This window comes from Neofelis nebulosa, chromosome 12 (genome assembly GCF_028018385.1).
Source record: "Neofelis nebulosa isolate mNeoNeb1 chromosome 12, mNeoNeb1.pri, whole genome shotgun sequence".
Lineage (NCBI taxonomy): Eukaryota > Metazoa > Chordata > Mammalia > Carnivora > Felidae > Neofelis > Neofelis nebulosa.
This window is the reverse complement of record NC_080793.1, coordinates 72,637,666-72,653,009: the sequence shown is the minus strand read 5'-3', so window position 1 is coordinate 72,653,009 and position 15,344 is coordinate 72,637,666. Positions and strand designations below refer to the sequence as shown.

Genomic DNA, 15,344 nt, shown 5'->3' with positions numbered 1-15,344 from the left:
CCGCAGGCGCGGGCGGGGACACCTACCATCGGGGAGCGCCCGTAGGCCACCACGGCGGCGGCGGCGGCGGCCGCGCTCATCTGCGGGGACATGTTGTGCAGGCTGGCGTAGGCAGCGCCGGGGCTGGTCAGCTCCCCGTTCATGCCGGCGTGGGGCACCATCCCGAACGGGGCAGGGTACGGGCCGGGCACCGCCAGCGGCGTCCTCAGGCCGGCCGCTGCAAGGAAGCACAAGCCGCGCGCGTGACATGACTCAGCCGGCCGCTGTGGTCCAGCCTGATCGTCAGCTCCGGGGTCCCTTCTAGCGCCGTTCACGAGAGGCGAGGACAAGTCGGGAAAGCTTGGGTGGGTGGTTTGATCACCACCAACTTGGCTGACGTCCTCTCCAGGGAAAAAGAGACCCCAAGGAAAGCACTGCCCACGCACTGCTTCCTTGGTATAGGCTTGGCACCACTGAGAAATCAGGGAATTAAAATGAAGCAGCAGTATCGTACCCAATTCATAGATGGCAAACCAAAGCCCACACACTACCTGTCTACTTGACTTAATCCCAAAAGAAGGTTTGGATAAAATCCAAGATTTCTCCTTCAGTTCAAACTTTCCGCTCCTTGGTACCAATTCCAAACAAAAACCTGACCCTGGGTTTAGTAAGCCAAAGCATAGGTTCAGGAGGAATATTCTGGGGCCTATTTTCCTCTGGGCCCAAGGTGTTAAGGAAGATAAAGTCAGAAGTTACCAATTTATTCCCTCGACTCTCAGCGAAACCCTCCCAATTTCTCCTCCCGGAGAGACCAGTGATTCCTGAGGGATGAGCCGGCAGAAAACCCGCCAAGTAACGTGAGCAAGCGGCACACTTGGGCCACCCGTTTCAGTCAGAATTAGGGAACTCAGAAACACAGTGACAGTTCGGGAAGGAGCTTACATGCGGAATTATTATCGGAAACTTCATCGAAGTTCCTAGGATTTGGATTATTTGGAAATAAATTTTTTAAAAATGCCAAATGTAAACAGTCGGAGACTGAACAGGGTGCAGCTGCTGAACCTCTCAGGACAAACATCTGTTTCTTATCATGGCTTTTCAGGGATAGGAAGGAGGCAGGCAGGCAGTAAGTGCATTTCATATTCATGGGGAAATGGCGTCAGGAGTGCACAGACAACGAACCAAGCCGGGAAAGGGAAAAAACAAAACAAAGCACAACAAGAGGCAATGCTCTACCGGCTTGGTTAACGAGGGGGTCCATGGCTGGAGGCTTGCCGAGGCCTGGACGGAGTCCTGGAGTGGCGCTGGTGCCCGGCGTTGGCATGTCGCTCCGAGGCGTCGGTGTGCTGGATTTCAGAACAGGCGTGCTGGCTTTTTCATGCTGGTATCATTAAACAAATTAAATGAGTATTATTTTTAATCCAAGCCATATTACACAATTTATCACAACAGCAGCTGGGACACTGGGCACCTTCTAGCTACTCCCTCAGCCAATTTCCATAAATCCACACAATGTTGACAGCATTAACTTGTGAGCGAGAAATGTTGACCTTTCCTCTTCCTGCCAGAATTAAAACTCTAGCTAGAGACACAGAACATGATCACACTTCTTCCTCCGCAGATTTTATTTTAAAAAGTATTTTTCCATCAGGCGTGTGGACTTTGGAACTGGGCCAAGTTAGAATGATGACCACCCAGAGAAAAATTCCCAGTCACTCAGAAACAAATGGCCCGGTCACCAAGAATGTCAGAGGGAGGATCTCTATTTTCTAATCTTGCCTTTTAGTAGCAGTGGAATTGAGATGAATGGTGAGAGGCAGCAGGGCCACTGATCTGATGAGAAGCAAACCGGCATCTCAAAGGCAAAAGCCCGAGAAGGAGTCTTATCAGTTTGAGAGATGTGTGTGGAGTTTCACACGGCCACCCGCTTGCCTACATAACCAGTGTGGACCCTCGAGCACAGAGGCCTTCAGGAGTCAGTAACAGGGTTACAGGGCATCATCCTTGTCATCTCAACCTTTCATTCTTTAAATCCAGGCCTGAGAAGTGCTGTGGGGTAGCAAAGAGCATGCACGGGCTAGGGAGAGACCCCAGCCCCCTCTGGCCATGGATCTGATGGGCTGTGTAAACTTGGCAAGCTCCTCAGGCTTTCCTCCCCATCAGTGAAATGGGATAATGCCTAGGAAGACTGTGTAGGAATCAAACACAGGGTTGTTATGGCTCGGTTTTTGTGAGTTATGAGATGACACACTCCCCAGTATTTGCTGAACGGTTGAAAGCATGAACAGGCTCCAAGGCTCTGCCCTCCCCATGCCAGTTCCAGGCTTCCCCTGGGCCCCGGGGCCATTTGAGTACCTCCCCACTCTGACCCCAACCCAATTCCAACATGCCCTGACACAATGGGTCAGTTTAATACAAGGCAAAATGGACAGCTTAAGAAAATGAGGATTTCTCAGGACCTACGAGGTTGCCCAGTAAAAGGGTAATGGACGTGGAAGCTCTCTAATCACGGCCCAAAAGAGCCTACTGAGAGGGAGAAAGGAAAACACTGTGTGGGACAAAGAGTACGAGGAGCAGACTCACTTTAAACACTTAAAAACAGGACTCTCACTCAGTAAAAAAAAAAAAAAAAAAAAAAAAAAAAAAAAATCCCCACGTTTCAAATACTTGAGGGTCCTCTGAACCACAAAGGATAAGTAAACTGCTAAATGGGCAAGTGATGGCTCTTATGACCTACCAAGCTCATTTCTTTGGATTTCAAAGAAGTGGAGCTTCCCGAGGAGGCTGTGGATGCTGGGCTGCTAGAAGCATCTTTCTTCAGCAGACGGTTTTTGTCGATCCCGTTTTCCCTGGGTGAATGGGCAGGGCTTGCTCGCGGAGAAGAAGGGTCCTCAACAAGCATAAGTAAAGTTTTCGTGATTTCATTTACAATGGACGGACCTTGCGCTTTACAGACTCTATTTCCACACCAATTCTCTAAATTAAAGGAGGGCGCTCTAAGTCCTTTAGATCTGGGGGACTTGGGGGTGTGCAATGTTGTTATCATTACCAGGATGGTATTTGCAAACACACCCATGAAGACAGCACAGAGGAAGTTTTCTAGGAACTATCATATCCTCCCCTCATGCTCATACTTTGCCCAGAGGGCACAGGAAAGAAAGGAGCACCAGATATCCAGCATACAAATCCAAAATGATAGGGAAAACAGATTTTTCTTTTTAAAGGAAACAAAAGTTCTCATCAGGTAGACCACTGTCGTTCCACCCGTGAACAGCCACTAAGTTTTTAACGTGTAAAGTTGTAAGAAACCAAACACCATGGCTCTACCGTTCTGTTTTCTCAAAAGTCACTCTGAACATAAACTCTGAGAAAATGAATGGTTACCTCGTTAGACACATCCACAACTAAGTTGTCATCGCTTTTGTCACCATCGCTGTCCTGGAAAAAGACATTTTAATGCCATTTATTAAAGGGTTGGAGGCCCAGTTAAATTTCAAGAGTTCTTGGTAGCAGACAGACTAAAAAATGGCCTAGGACATGCCTACAGGTTCCATTCCAGATTGTCAGCCCCTTGTCCTTAACACCACGTCCCCGCTACTTATCTGACCTGGGGCTACGCAAAGCTCCAGTGAGGAACTGTTGCAGTTGCATACCTGCTACATATCATACTGGTGAGCGCAAGTTGCAAACACTGGGTACCTAGTAAGAGCTCAATAAATGCTTGTAACAGCTGAATCTCTTTTATAATCTAAAATCCGCCATGTCTTTATAAGAGGACTCTTTCCCACTGGATGTTAAGAATACAATTTCATGTCATTGCTTTGTGTGTATCATTCTTGAAGACAGCCAACAAATCTCGTGTTCATAGAAAATTTGTAATTACAAAGACAAACTTAAACCATGTTCCCATTGGGTTACTAATTACTGAGGAAAAAAAACAGCAAAAAACTAAAAACAACAAAGCTATCCACTCAACTGGAATAACGTTAGGACATGTTAAGAATAAACCTTGTTGGCAATGAGTTTGGAATATTTTTGGAGAGATGGAAGGAACACAGGACGGCAAAATCTGGAGGCACTAGAGTCCTGCCCTTGGGCTTTTATTTTCTCTTCATAAAGCCATAAAATTTGCTAATCAAGGAAACTGCAAGGTTGCACTAAGTTTGAAAAAGCTTCAGAAAGGCTATTCAATTTATGTTATCATTCCTACATCAAGTTTAGGGCAGACTGAAAAAGTCTACTTTCTTAGCCAAAAGGCTTTGCGTCCTTCAGTACAGAGTAATACAATGGGTACATGAAAGAAGTATGATGTCGCCATGGGTCCCGGTTCTCAAAAAGTAGTAGGTGACGAATTTATTTTTAAATTTTTTTTTCAACGTTTTTTATTTATTTTTGGGACAGAGAGAGACAGAGCATGAACGGGGGAGGGGCAGAGAGAAAGGGAGACACAGAATCGGAAACAGGCTCCAGGCTCCGAGCCATCAGCCCAGAGCCTGACGCGGGGCTCGAACTCACGGACCGCGAGATCGTGACCTGGCTGAAGTCGGACGCTTAACCGACTGCGCCACCCAGGCGCCCCTGGTGACGAATTTATGATCTAAACAATCCTTTTCCTGATGTCACTGTTAATTACGAATACACAAGTGTCTGACAATTTGTACTAGTAAGTATGAGGGCAAATATTAGCCACAATGGCTTTCTAAGGGGCCTCTATGTTCAACTAGAAAGTTATCTTCAACTTTAAATTCATACCTTTTAAATGTTTTCTTCTTTTTAAAATGTTTATTTATTTTTAGAAAGAGAGGGAAGAGAGAGAGCAGAAGCTGGGGAGGGGCAGAGAGAGAGAGGGAGACACAGATTCCGAAGCAGGCTCCAGGCTCTGAGCTGTCAGCATAGAGCCCCACACAGGGCTTGAACTCACGAACCGTGAGATCATGACCTGAGCTGAAGTCAGCTGTTTAACCAACTGAGCCACCCAGGAGCCCCTTAAATGTTTTTTTCTAACTGTACCTAGAATGTTACATGTGGAAGACCCAATTTACTTTCTTCCAACAGTGTGTTACTAGATTTACTTTAATCATTGTTGTTAAAGCACCATGCAATTCACTGTAACAACATAAAATTATAACCAGTGAGGAAGCCTGGGTAATTCAAAATAACAGCCTATTGAAAGAAATATTTTTATGTAATAAAAAAAAAAGTTAATACTAAAGAAAATTTGCTTTCTCTCTTAGTAAAAGACTTCAGAAAAGCACAAATGTTTTTCAGGCGTTAAGAACCCAAAGACAGCGGCAGTGAAAAATAGAAGCCAAAAGGTTTTCCCTTTTAGAAAAACAATTACAAAAATGGTTCACATATTGTACAAACTGGCAAAAAGTAGCAAATAACTCATTTACTACAATGAGCCTGTGAAGTCCTTAAGGAGTCTGTAATTTCAATCAGCTTTGCACTGGACGCTTCCGCCAATGTTAAGCCTTCACAGTACAGTGTGAAGGTCATCAAAGAGCTAAGGTCTGAGGACTTCGCCCCAGACTCTCCAACATCATGTCAACACATCACCCTGAACTACCTATACAACTGGCCATACCTAATATAAGCAGGTTATAAAACAGTAAGGCACAGCTATGGATTCTGGTCTCGATCACTTGCTACTAAATATCTACACAAGCCTCATGCAGAACTCAAAACTGTATTATCGGCAACCTCCAAATTTCTGCATGTCATGTCCTGGGAATGTTATCATAGTGCAAAGTGTGGACCAATACAAGGACCTCTGGCAAAATATCCATTCCTAGACCCTCAGTTTGGGAATCTTAACCTGGTGAAGACAATGCATTCTGGAGTTAGACTGCCTCCAGGCTCTGCCACTAACTCTGACCTTGGGCAAATCACTTACAAGCTCTGTGCCTCAGTTTCTTCCTCTAAAATGGAAGTCATGGCACTGAACTCACAGAGTTAAGAGCCCAATGAAACAATCCATGTAAAAGCACACAGTACCTGATACTAACAAGCTGTTGCTCAGGAAATATTACCCACTGTTGGCTCTTGGCTTGAGCCGGCCAGAAGGAGGCCGAGAGGCCTAGCGTGTAAACCCCCATATAACCTGCATGCCAGCCAGAGGCGGACACTTCTTCCACAAGCAACAGGAAGTGGCCTAATACAGCATTCTGGTCTCATGCTGTTCCCAGGAATGTGTCCATCTTGAAATAGACACACTCGGGGACACACAGAAAACGCCAAGTCATCTATCAGCTGCAGTTTATGACCCTCGGACCTGAGCCAATCGCCATGTGGCTTGGTTTGCTCTCCTTGTGAATGTGGTTGCAGCTAGATCTGAGTCAAGTGCCCTCCCTCCACAGGCCTGTGTTCTCAGTCTGCAGGGTCTGATTTAGATGCCTTCAGAGTTTTTCCCATTTTCACCAATGGACTTACATCGCTAAACTGCTTGCTGTTCAAGAGGATGAACTATACCTCAAGACCGAATATGAGTCTGAATACATCAACAGAACAGCATCCCAAAAGGTATTCTGTAACAGTGAAATTCTTACCCTGATTATTTTAGCAGGACAGGCTACCGAATTTGTAGGGCCGAGGACAGAAAGAAGATGCAGGCCCTTGTTCAAAAATTGAGAATTTGAAGATGATGAGAGCAGAGCATTAAACCAAGGGCAAGGTCCCTTTAAGAGCAGGGCCCTATGCAAACGCACAGGCTTCAGGTCCACAAAGGTAGTCCTGCATGCTTAAATCCCCTCTTAGGAGGAACTTAGGCAGAAAGCCTAAAATGTAATAGTGAGCCTGACAGAGCATAATTTACAGCTCTAGAGGGAAACAGTACCTTATAATGTAAGAATCTATTCTCTTTATAGTATTCGAAATTTAAAGGATGTGAGATTATCACTAAAATCTTAGAGTACGCTTGTATGTTCACTTAGAAGTAAGCAAACAAATACTGTTTCAAGTCCTTTATTTACTTACATAGTGGCTGGAGTCCTTGTCATCCACCTTTCTTTTTTTGATGTCATTGGAAAATTCAGGCCCATTTCTGCGTTTATCTGTGCCCCTTAGACTGTCTGGGACCAAGAGGGAATTACTCTGCAAGACAAAAAAAAAAAAAAAAAAAAAAAAAAAAATCAAGGATTCCTTCCCAGGTCTCTTTGTACACATGAAAACCCAACCTGGATGTGACAGCTATATTAGAAAGGTGATACCTACACAGCCTTTCATTCCATTTAATTCATCTTGGCTGAAGACTTTGATGGCAAACATTTATGGAGGTTCAAGCACTTAAAAGAGAGACCCTGACTATGCAATCAAACCATCTGAAGCCTGGTGGATCCTTCAGGCCCTACTCACTTAAAATGTTCTTCCGTTCTTTTTACTGTTAGAGAAATGGGAGCTTGCTGTTTACATGAGGATGTGTTTTTTATTCTTTCCCACTGCGATTTCCTGGTCAGGAATATAAATGGCCTATGAGCAGAACCTGAGATTATTCTATTAGACGTATTCTGAGACTGTAACAGTCAATGTGTGCCCCTCAAAAAACACACACCGAGAGAGCAGGTGAGATTAACAGCGTGGCTTCCTAAAAGGCAAATCACATTTTCCACAGCAACAATGAAGGAACTCTTTTGAATTCTTTTAATTTACTGTTGAAAATAAGATTTGGTGTTCCTTGCCAATAGCACTGAAATTTAAGACCCAAAGCGGGCATTTCAGCCAGTGAATCTTCAACAGCTAAGCCAGCTCCCCCACACAAAAGCAGGAGCAAGGACTAATCTTTTCTACCAACCACACAGGAGACTTTCATTCCCAAGTGCCAAGTAGGAACTGTTGACCCAAAGAAAACAAGCATTTTAGGTATTTGGGGGTCACATGACACGATCTGCCATCCCTTCAATTCCCATCTCCCCTCAGGCTAAAGCATCAGAACAAGTTACAATGAGTCCTTTTAAGTACGGGATTAGCATATGCAAGGGGGCAATTTGTTCAGTGATGTGTTACTGCCTTGAACAATACTGAAGGAGCTGTGCAAAAATCTCCTTCACAAAGCCCAGATAACCCCAATTTCTGCAAGATGTAGGAGAACTAACAAGAGGATGTCCAGGGCCAACAGACAATTATGTAACCTTTCTCTGCCACAATGTAAAATGGAAGGGGCTGGGGAAAACCTTTAAGTTAGACCACCCCTAATGCAATGGCATGTACCAGAAACAAATTTTTAAAAGCCGGGGTGGGGGGTTGGGGGTGGGGGGGTCTTCACTCCTAACCAGTCCAAGATGATAGCCAGGTGGCTGGCTCTCAAAGCCTCCTCGTGAAAACTGTGGACTTCACCATGGGAGCATTCCCAGCTCAACCACACACAGGAGGAAATCAAAACTGGGGACCAGGAGGCAATCTGAAGCCTCTTTGCCCACTGCAGGGGCTGACACCGAAGTGAGCTGAGCTTTGATTCATGACCATTCAAGCTATACAAATGCAGGAGGCTTTCATAAAAGCAGAGGGAGGGACCCATGCAATTCAATACAGAGTAGCTCCGAGTACTGTCTTTAGCACAGTGTGTGGGGCTGAAAGGTGAGCTGGCTGGATCCCTAAACTAATTACCTTAGTAAATGTCTGCTAAAGACTAACCCTTCCGACCCAGACTAACCGCCACCCCCCCTCCCCCGCCGCCCCCAATAGGACACAGGAGACTTAAGAAAACTCCTGAAAGTGTTAATGCGTATTCCTAAAAGCTGAGCCATGGAGGGGAGGAGCAGCTTGTGCTCAGGTGTAAACAGCGTCCAATAAATGCACCTGCCTGTGTTTTCGATGTTATCAGCTCTGAAGTCTCCTTGTCCAGACACTGACCAGATAGATGCATTAAGGGCAGTGCCGCAGCGCACTCAACTTTACAGCTGCCCCAGTGCCCTGAAGAATGCAGCATAGGCTTGGTGTCCACATGCAATTTTAAAGTTAAGTCTCTCCATAGCCTTCCTGCTATAACCAGCACTGGACATCCAAACCGCTCAGCCATTCATAGACAGTTTTTTAAGGATCCTATTATTTTTTTTAATGATGTCAAGTGGTATTGTAAACATAAAAGTAAACTACACTTCTGTTAGCAACAATGCAATTTGTCAGAAACAGTGACATTTCTATAGCCAGACCCATAAGCCTGTCAAGCTCTGACACCTCTGCTTCTGTACACGTTAGAAGTTACTACTGTAATTCCCGCATGAAGGGCTTCAGTGAGGTCTATAATCTGAATAGGTTTTGAAAAGCTCTGGAAGTTCCTCTAAATTTGGACACAGCTAGTAATTAGCACCCCTACTTATGTGAAAATTGGCTCCATTCAAAATGGCAGACCAGACAAGTTACGAAACACAATGTCATGGTACCTTTGATGCCATAAAATGGATTCAAAACAAGGCCCCAAAGACTGTGGGTGGAAAGGCCTGGGAGAGCCACAGTCAGGAGCCAGGGGGTAGCTGGTTCATGCCGCAACCCCACCAAAAACAGACCACTTCCTTTTACCCTTGTTCCCATGAACCCAGTCTCCTTTGTGTAACTGTCCCCGACATCTTCCAGCTCTGACACTGCTTTCATTGTTTTTCCTGATTTAAGCAAACAGTTCCAGCCTAATGAACTTCACTGTCGGCAACAACAGCTGTTTTGGTTAAACTACTGCCTAGGTGACCCTAATCTTCATGGTCCCCTTGTGCACTCCCCAGAAACCCAAAAGTGACTTCACAGGTATTAGTGGCTGTCTCGTGATACCATAAGCTCCCCCTACCCCCCAGAGCTCTGTGCTTTCCTCACACACCAGCTTCTGTTCCTCACAGCTCAAGGGTGAGTAATAGTCATTAGGAGCCATTTTATACACACTGTAAGAATAAAAAGATTATTCCTGGGTAGTGACTGAGTATCATTTGGATTTTTCAAAATTTAGAGTTCTATCTTGATTTGTTAGATCTGGACTTCGATAAGATAGTATCACATTCAACATTAACATTTAACATTTAATCAACATTGAAAAAGGCCCAAGAATGAAACTTAAGGCTGCTTCACTGTTTTTTTAAACTTGTACATTGGAAATACAGATGGTAATTAGATCAAACCTTTGAAGAGGCCAAAGCAACCTTAAAGAGACTTACTATTCATCTTCTTCATCCCCCTCCTTTTATCTGGAGGCTGACCAGAGAGGGGAGGCAATTTATCTAAAGTCACAAAGCTCTTCCTATTAAGTCAGTGTCTCCACTCCCAGAGGAGTGATTCTTATATGTAACTTATGTACATTGAATACTTTCCCCCACATACTTATCACTTAAAAGTCACACTGGCTCTGTTAACCATTAACATTTAACCATTTAACATTCTTTTTTTTTTTTTAACGTTTATTTATTTTTGAGAGACAGAGAAAGATAGGGTGCAAGCAAAGGAGGATCAGAGAGAGAGGAGGAGACAGAATCTGAGGCAGGCTCCAGGCTCTGAGCTGTCAGCACAGAGCCCAAAGTGGGGCTCAAACCCATGAACCTTCAGATCATGACTGGAGCCAAAGTCGTTGCTTAACTGACTGAGCCACCCAGGCGCCCCTACCCACTTAACATTCTAATATGACAGAACAATACCTAATGCAAGCTGCATGCTTTCTCTGACAACGCCCCCCCCCCACTCAGATTCCTTAACAGTCTCTGTCTCTGTCTCTCTCTCACACACACACAAACACACACTTGGTTTTATGCCACCATACAAAAACTGTGAACATGTTTTAAAAAATTACATTCTATATTAAAATGACCCCAAGACAGTCCCAAATTCCTGCCTTTCCACTCCTGAATCCTGCCATTTGCAACCCAAGATGCAAACTAAAACAGGCGTCAGCAGAGGGCAACTCAAAGTAGTCCAGGGACCCACAGCATCACTTCACGCGATGTCAACCACAGCCACTAGCCGCTGTGCAGACTTAGTTGCCACCAGACTTCTCCCAGCGTTCATATTTTGAAAGGCTTTAATCTATTAAACAGCATTCATCACGTAAAGTTCATTTTCAAACATTTAATCTGCCAAATAAATATTTAATTGCGAATCAGAGTTTTTTTAATCCGCATGAGAACTAGGGTTATCACACGGACTGATATACTCTAATTCTAGCCAAGAAACTCAATGTTTTATTTCACCTTGCAGCTGGTAAAATTTAAATATCTGCCAGAAATTTTCAAAAACGATAATTACTGGGCAAATTTCTATTACAAATGTCCTGAGTCTGGGATTTTTGAGACTGCATGTAAGTGTCCCTTTGTTTTTAAAATTGTTTTAACTAAACAAAATCATCTTATTTACTCTGTATCTTCCACAAGAGCTCGAAATTGGGAGATTTACACAGCCACAGGGGAGATTACAAATCTGAGCAAATCAAGGTCGAAAAACACATTATGACTTCAAAACAAACTGAAATTCTAAAACCATGGGGTGCCTGGGTGGCTCAGCTAGTTATGTGTTGGACTTTTTGTTTGTTTGTTTGTTTGTTTATTTTGAGAGAGAGAGAGAGAGAGCGCTAGCATGTGGGGGGAGGGGCAGAGAGAGAGAGAGAGAGAGAGAGAGAGAGAGAGAGAGAATGAGAATCCCAAGCAGACTCCAAGCTGTCAGCCCGGAGCCCGATGCAATGCAGGACTCAAACTCACAAACTGTGAGATCTGACCTGAGCTGGACACTTAACCAAATGACACACCCAGGCACCCTGGTTAAGTGTCTGACTCTTGATTTCAGCTCAGGTAGAGATCTCACCTGAGCTTGTGAGATCGAGCCCCGCATCGGGCTCCCATGTGAGCACGGAGCCTGCTCAGGATTCTCCCTCTTTCTGCCCTCTCCCCAGTCTCTCTCTCAAAATGGATAAACTTTAAAAAACCATTAAAAATAAAAAAAAAAAATTCTAAAACCGCGATGATTTTCTGTACATGTGGCACACACTTATGAGAAGAGAGCCAAGGAAAACAGTAAAGGGAGAGGTACATCTGACAGGTGTCTAGAGAAAAAAAAAAGATCCCCCTCCAATGCTGACCACCAGTCAGAAGAAAGAGGGTCCACAAGACCTGTCAGCCCCATGGCATACGGTTCTCTCCATCTGCAGGTAGAAAACTACACATGAAATAAATAGATGAGGTGCAGGGACAAAGAAAACATGTGCCCCAAGGGAAATCTCCCTCTTAAAAAATCTGGAGAACATAAAATCTCAGTGTGCACCTTCCCTGACAACGGGCGAGTTGTTCACTACAATTAATACACACTCCCTGAGGGTCGTTTCTCCTCCCATTCAGTGATGTGATGGTTAAGAACAGTCACAAGAGTAAAAGAGCTACTCAGAGAAGAAAAGAAAAAAAGTGGCAGATCTATTACAAGTGGTATACACTCCCTTGAGCTGCTGGATCCTGATCCCGTCATCCCAACTGGGTGAAACACGTTTTCTAAAAACACATACCAGGACTATTCCCTGCTGTAGCTCTCTGGGTGCAAGTTGGCACCTAGAGAGTTGGCAGAGTGTTTGAACCTCGTGGGGAGAAGTGGACAATGTATTATTCTCATAAATCAAAAATAAACATCCACATGCAATTATTAAACCATGCCTTCATTCAAGAACTTTTGATGTTAAGCATTAAGAGCCTGCTGACCTGGAGACTGTTCATTCAGTTGAATCAAACAAGTACATCAAGATTTGGACTTTGTGTGACCTTTATTCTCACCACCCTGGACAATGACGTTTCTATTTCATGCTCTAAATATCTACTCAAAAATGAGACAGAGAGACCCAGATCCTTCAATACAGATGAAAACCAGTCTTTATACCCTTTGTTCCAAAACTTGCACTTTTCTTTAGCAATTTAACAGTAATGGCTGTTCATGTCGGTGGAGATATTCTGGAAGGTAAACTCCAGAAAATATGAAAGAAAGCGAGTTTAATGGAATGTTACACTGTCAGTGTTACCAGAACACTTGTTACAGAGCCTTCATGTATCCTTCATCGATTCTGAGACCTCAAAGCAACTCTTCTGCCAACCGTGTCTAAACCTTGAAGCCACCAGCAGCAAATCTGAAAGGAAAACTCACTCGTGGAGAAAGCAAAAGCTAGACAGCTTTCCCTAATGTGAAAATAATGCACATTATTCAAATGGATTTCTTGAGCTGCCATGCTGATTCCCCTTGGGAACTTTCTCCTCCCCGCAGGAAAAGTGTTTGTGTCACAGGTACAGATTGGAAACTCATGACACCTCATTTATCCTCAGTTACACTAAGGCAGTGGGAACCTAATTTGCTAGCACACTCTACACTGACAATTAACTTCTCGGTGAACATTAAAACAATTAGGTAGTGACGCACCCCCATCACATCTGTGTGCCTTCTCCAGCTACACCTGGTGCCAATTAAGCCATCACCCTGCCGCTGTACTTTTTGCGGCAGTCCAACAGGTCATTCACAGATTGTGCCTGACATTTCAACAAATGCATTTTTAACCCCTAAAACTAACAGGATCCCTGCTTGTCAACGGCGAGAAGTGTAAGAAAGTGAAGATGTGTGGAAATGTGTCCACTTGGCACCCTCATCGCGCCCTAGGAGCGCTGGAGGGTCTGAAGGGTATGCATCCATTTTTCATAGGGTTTGAATGCAAAATGTGGGAAAGAAGCCGCGTGTTCTCGCACTTCGATCTAGGAATTCAGCGCTGTCGGAGGCAGATGAGCGCTTCAGTCAGGAGAACTCTCAGAAAGGAAGGTGGCCAGGTAGAAGACCCACACACCCAGTAAATACGTGGTCTGGAGGAGGCACTATATAGTCACCCTTGGCCTCTCTTGCTAAGTCCCCGGGTTGCCCTTCCACTACTGCGTTCTCCAGGTAAAGCAAAATAAAACACACCACACGTACACAACAAATACGATTATTTCAAAGTAACTTTTAAATGCCCTCATGACAACTTCATTCCCCCTGATCAGGACCCTGGTGACAGCAAAAATCAAATCCATATTTCAAATCATTTTTAAAAACACTTTTTGTACAGCCACTTAGCTCTGCTTAGCTGTTAATGTCCCACTTCCTTCTCCAGTCCCAGATGAGGTACTTTCTAATATAAGAAATTAGAAAGCACTGGGTCAGGACTTGCCTGTGAGTTACCTGAATATCTGATGGCACTCACATCCACCTCTTCTCATCTGAAAGACGGACACACAGTTTGTTGCTTACTACGTTTCAGAAGGAATGGTAAAAATGATCATGGGGCCAAAAGGAAGATAAAATTTTCAAAAACCTACTCGAAATGATGGGCATTAAGTTTCCTACTTGCAGAGCACAAACTGAAGTCTGAAAACAGCTTTGGAGGAAATATTCTCCATCTGCTTTTTGGTTTTTTAGAGTAAAGATGCCTGATGGCCGATCTTCACTGTAAGCACAGTGAGATAAAACCTGAACATTTCTCTAGTCACACACAGGCTCTGGTACCCACTCAGTGAGTTACGGCATCCACGGTAGACAGACCCCTCCGCCCGGTACAGGGATGGACCACTCCCCACCACCTAGAAAATGCTGGAGCCTTCCATTCTTCAGGGTTCACCCTTCCCACAGCAGTGATGCAGTGAGCAGTTTTCCCAGAGGATTTTTTTAAGCACATAGTTTTCAATTTTGCCAAAAAGGAAATCTGCTGAGACAACTGCTTAAGAAAACTTAAGTGTTTTCCACAGTGCCTAAATATTGAGATTTTAGGTGACTCATCTCAGTTTTATCCTTAGTTTCCAGGCAATCCCTTGAAATATGCCAGCACATAAATTCATAAACGTTTAGGTGGAAACACCTCCTCCTTTCATGAACTGAATAGCATGAAACTAATCAAGTTCATAATAGACTCAGGTCAGTCTTATCTCGACACTGAGAAACATCAGTAATGGCCCACATCTTCACAACTGCCTTACATTTTTTAAAGTTTATTTATTTAAGGGGCGCCTGGGTGGCTCAGTTGGTCAGATGTCCCACTTCAGCTCAGGTCATGATCTCATGGTTGGTGAGTTTGAGCCCCGTGTCGGGCTCTGTGCTGACAGCTCAGAGCCTAGAGCCTGCTTTGCATTCTGTGTCTCCTTCTCTCTACACCTCCCCAGCTTGCACTCTCTCTTTCTCAAAAAAGAAGTAAACATTAGGAAAAAAAATTAAATAAAGTTTATTTATTTGAGAGAGAGTCAGCCCACATGTGTGGGGGAGGGGCAGAGGCAGGGGGCTGGGGGAGGGGAGGAGAGGGAGGGTGGGGGAGAGAGAATCTCAAGCAGGCACCACCCTGTCAGCACAAAGCCCAATGCAGAGCTTGATCTCTCCTGAGATCATGACCCTGATCCAAAGAAATCAAGAGTCAGCTGCTT

At 44.4% G+C, this 15,344-nt stretch overlaps 1 protein-coding gene across 10 annotated transcripts in view; it reads right to left on the bottom strand.

Moving 5' to 3' along the window:
* Window positions 1-15,344, bottom strand: part of TLE1 (TLE family member 1, transcriptional corepressor) — a 92,037-nt gene that overhangs the window by 25,275 nt on the left and 51,418 nt on the right. For all 10 annotated transcript variants that reach the window (XM_058695618.1, XM_058695622.1, XM_058695624.1 and 7 more), the window contains 5 exons: window positions 6,955-7,071; window positions 3,364-3,417; window positions 2,717-2,869; window positions 1,216-1,360; window positions 27-217 (listed from right to left, as the gene is read on the bottom strand). In XM_058695618.1, coding sequence (XP_058551601.1) covers window positions 27-217; window positions 1,216-1,360; window positions 2,717-2,869; window positions 3,364-3,417; window positions 6,955-7,071 — 660 coding nt within the window. The remainder of the gene's footprint in view (window positions 1-26; window positions 218-1,215; window positions 1,361-2,716; window positions 2,870-3,363; window positions 3,418-6,954; window positions 7,072-15,344) is intronic.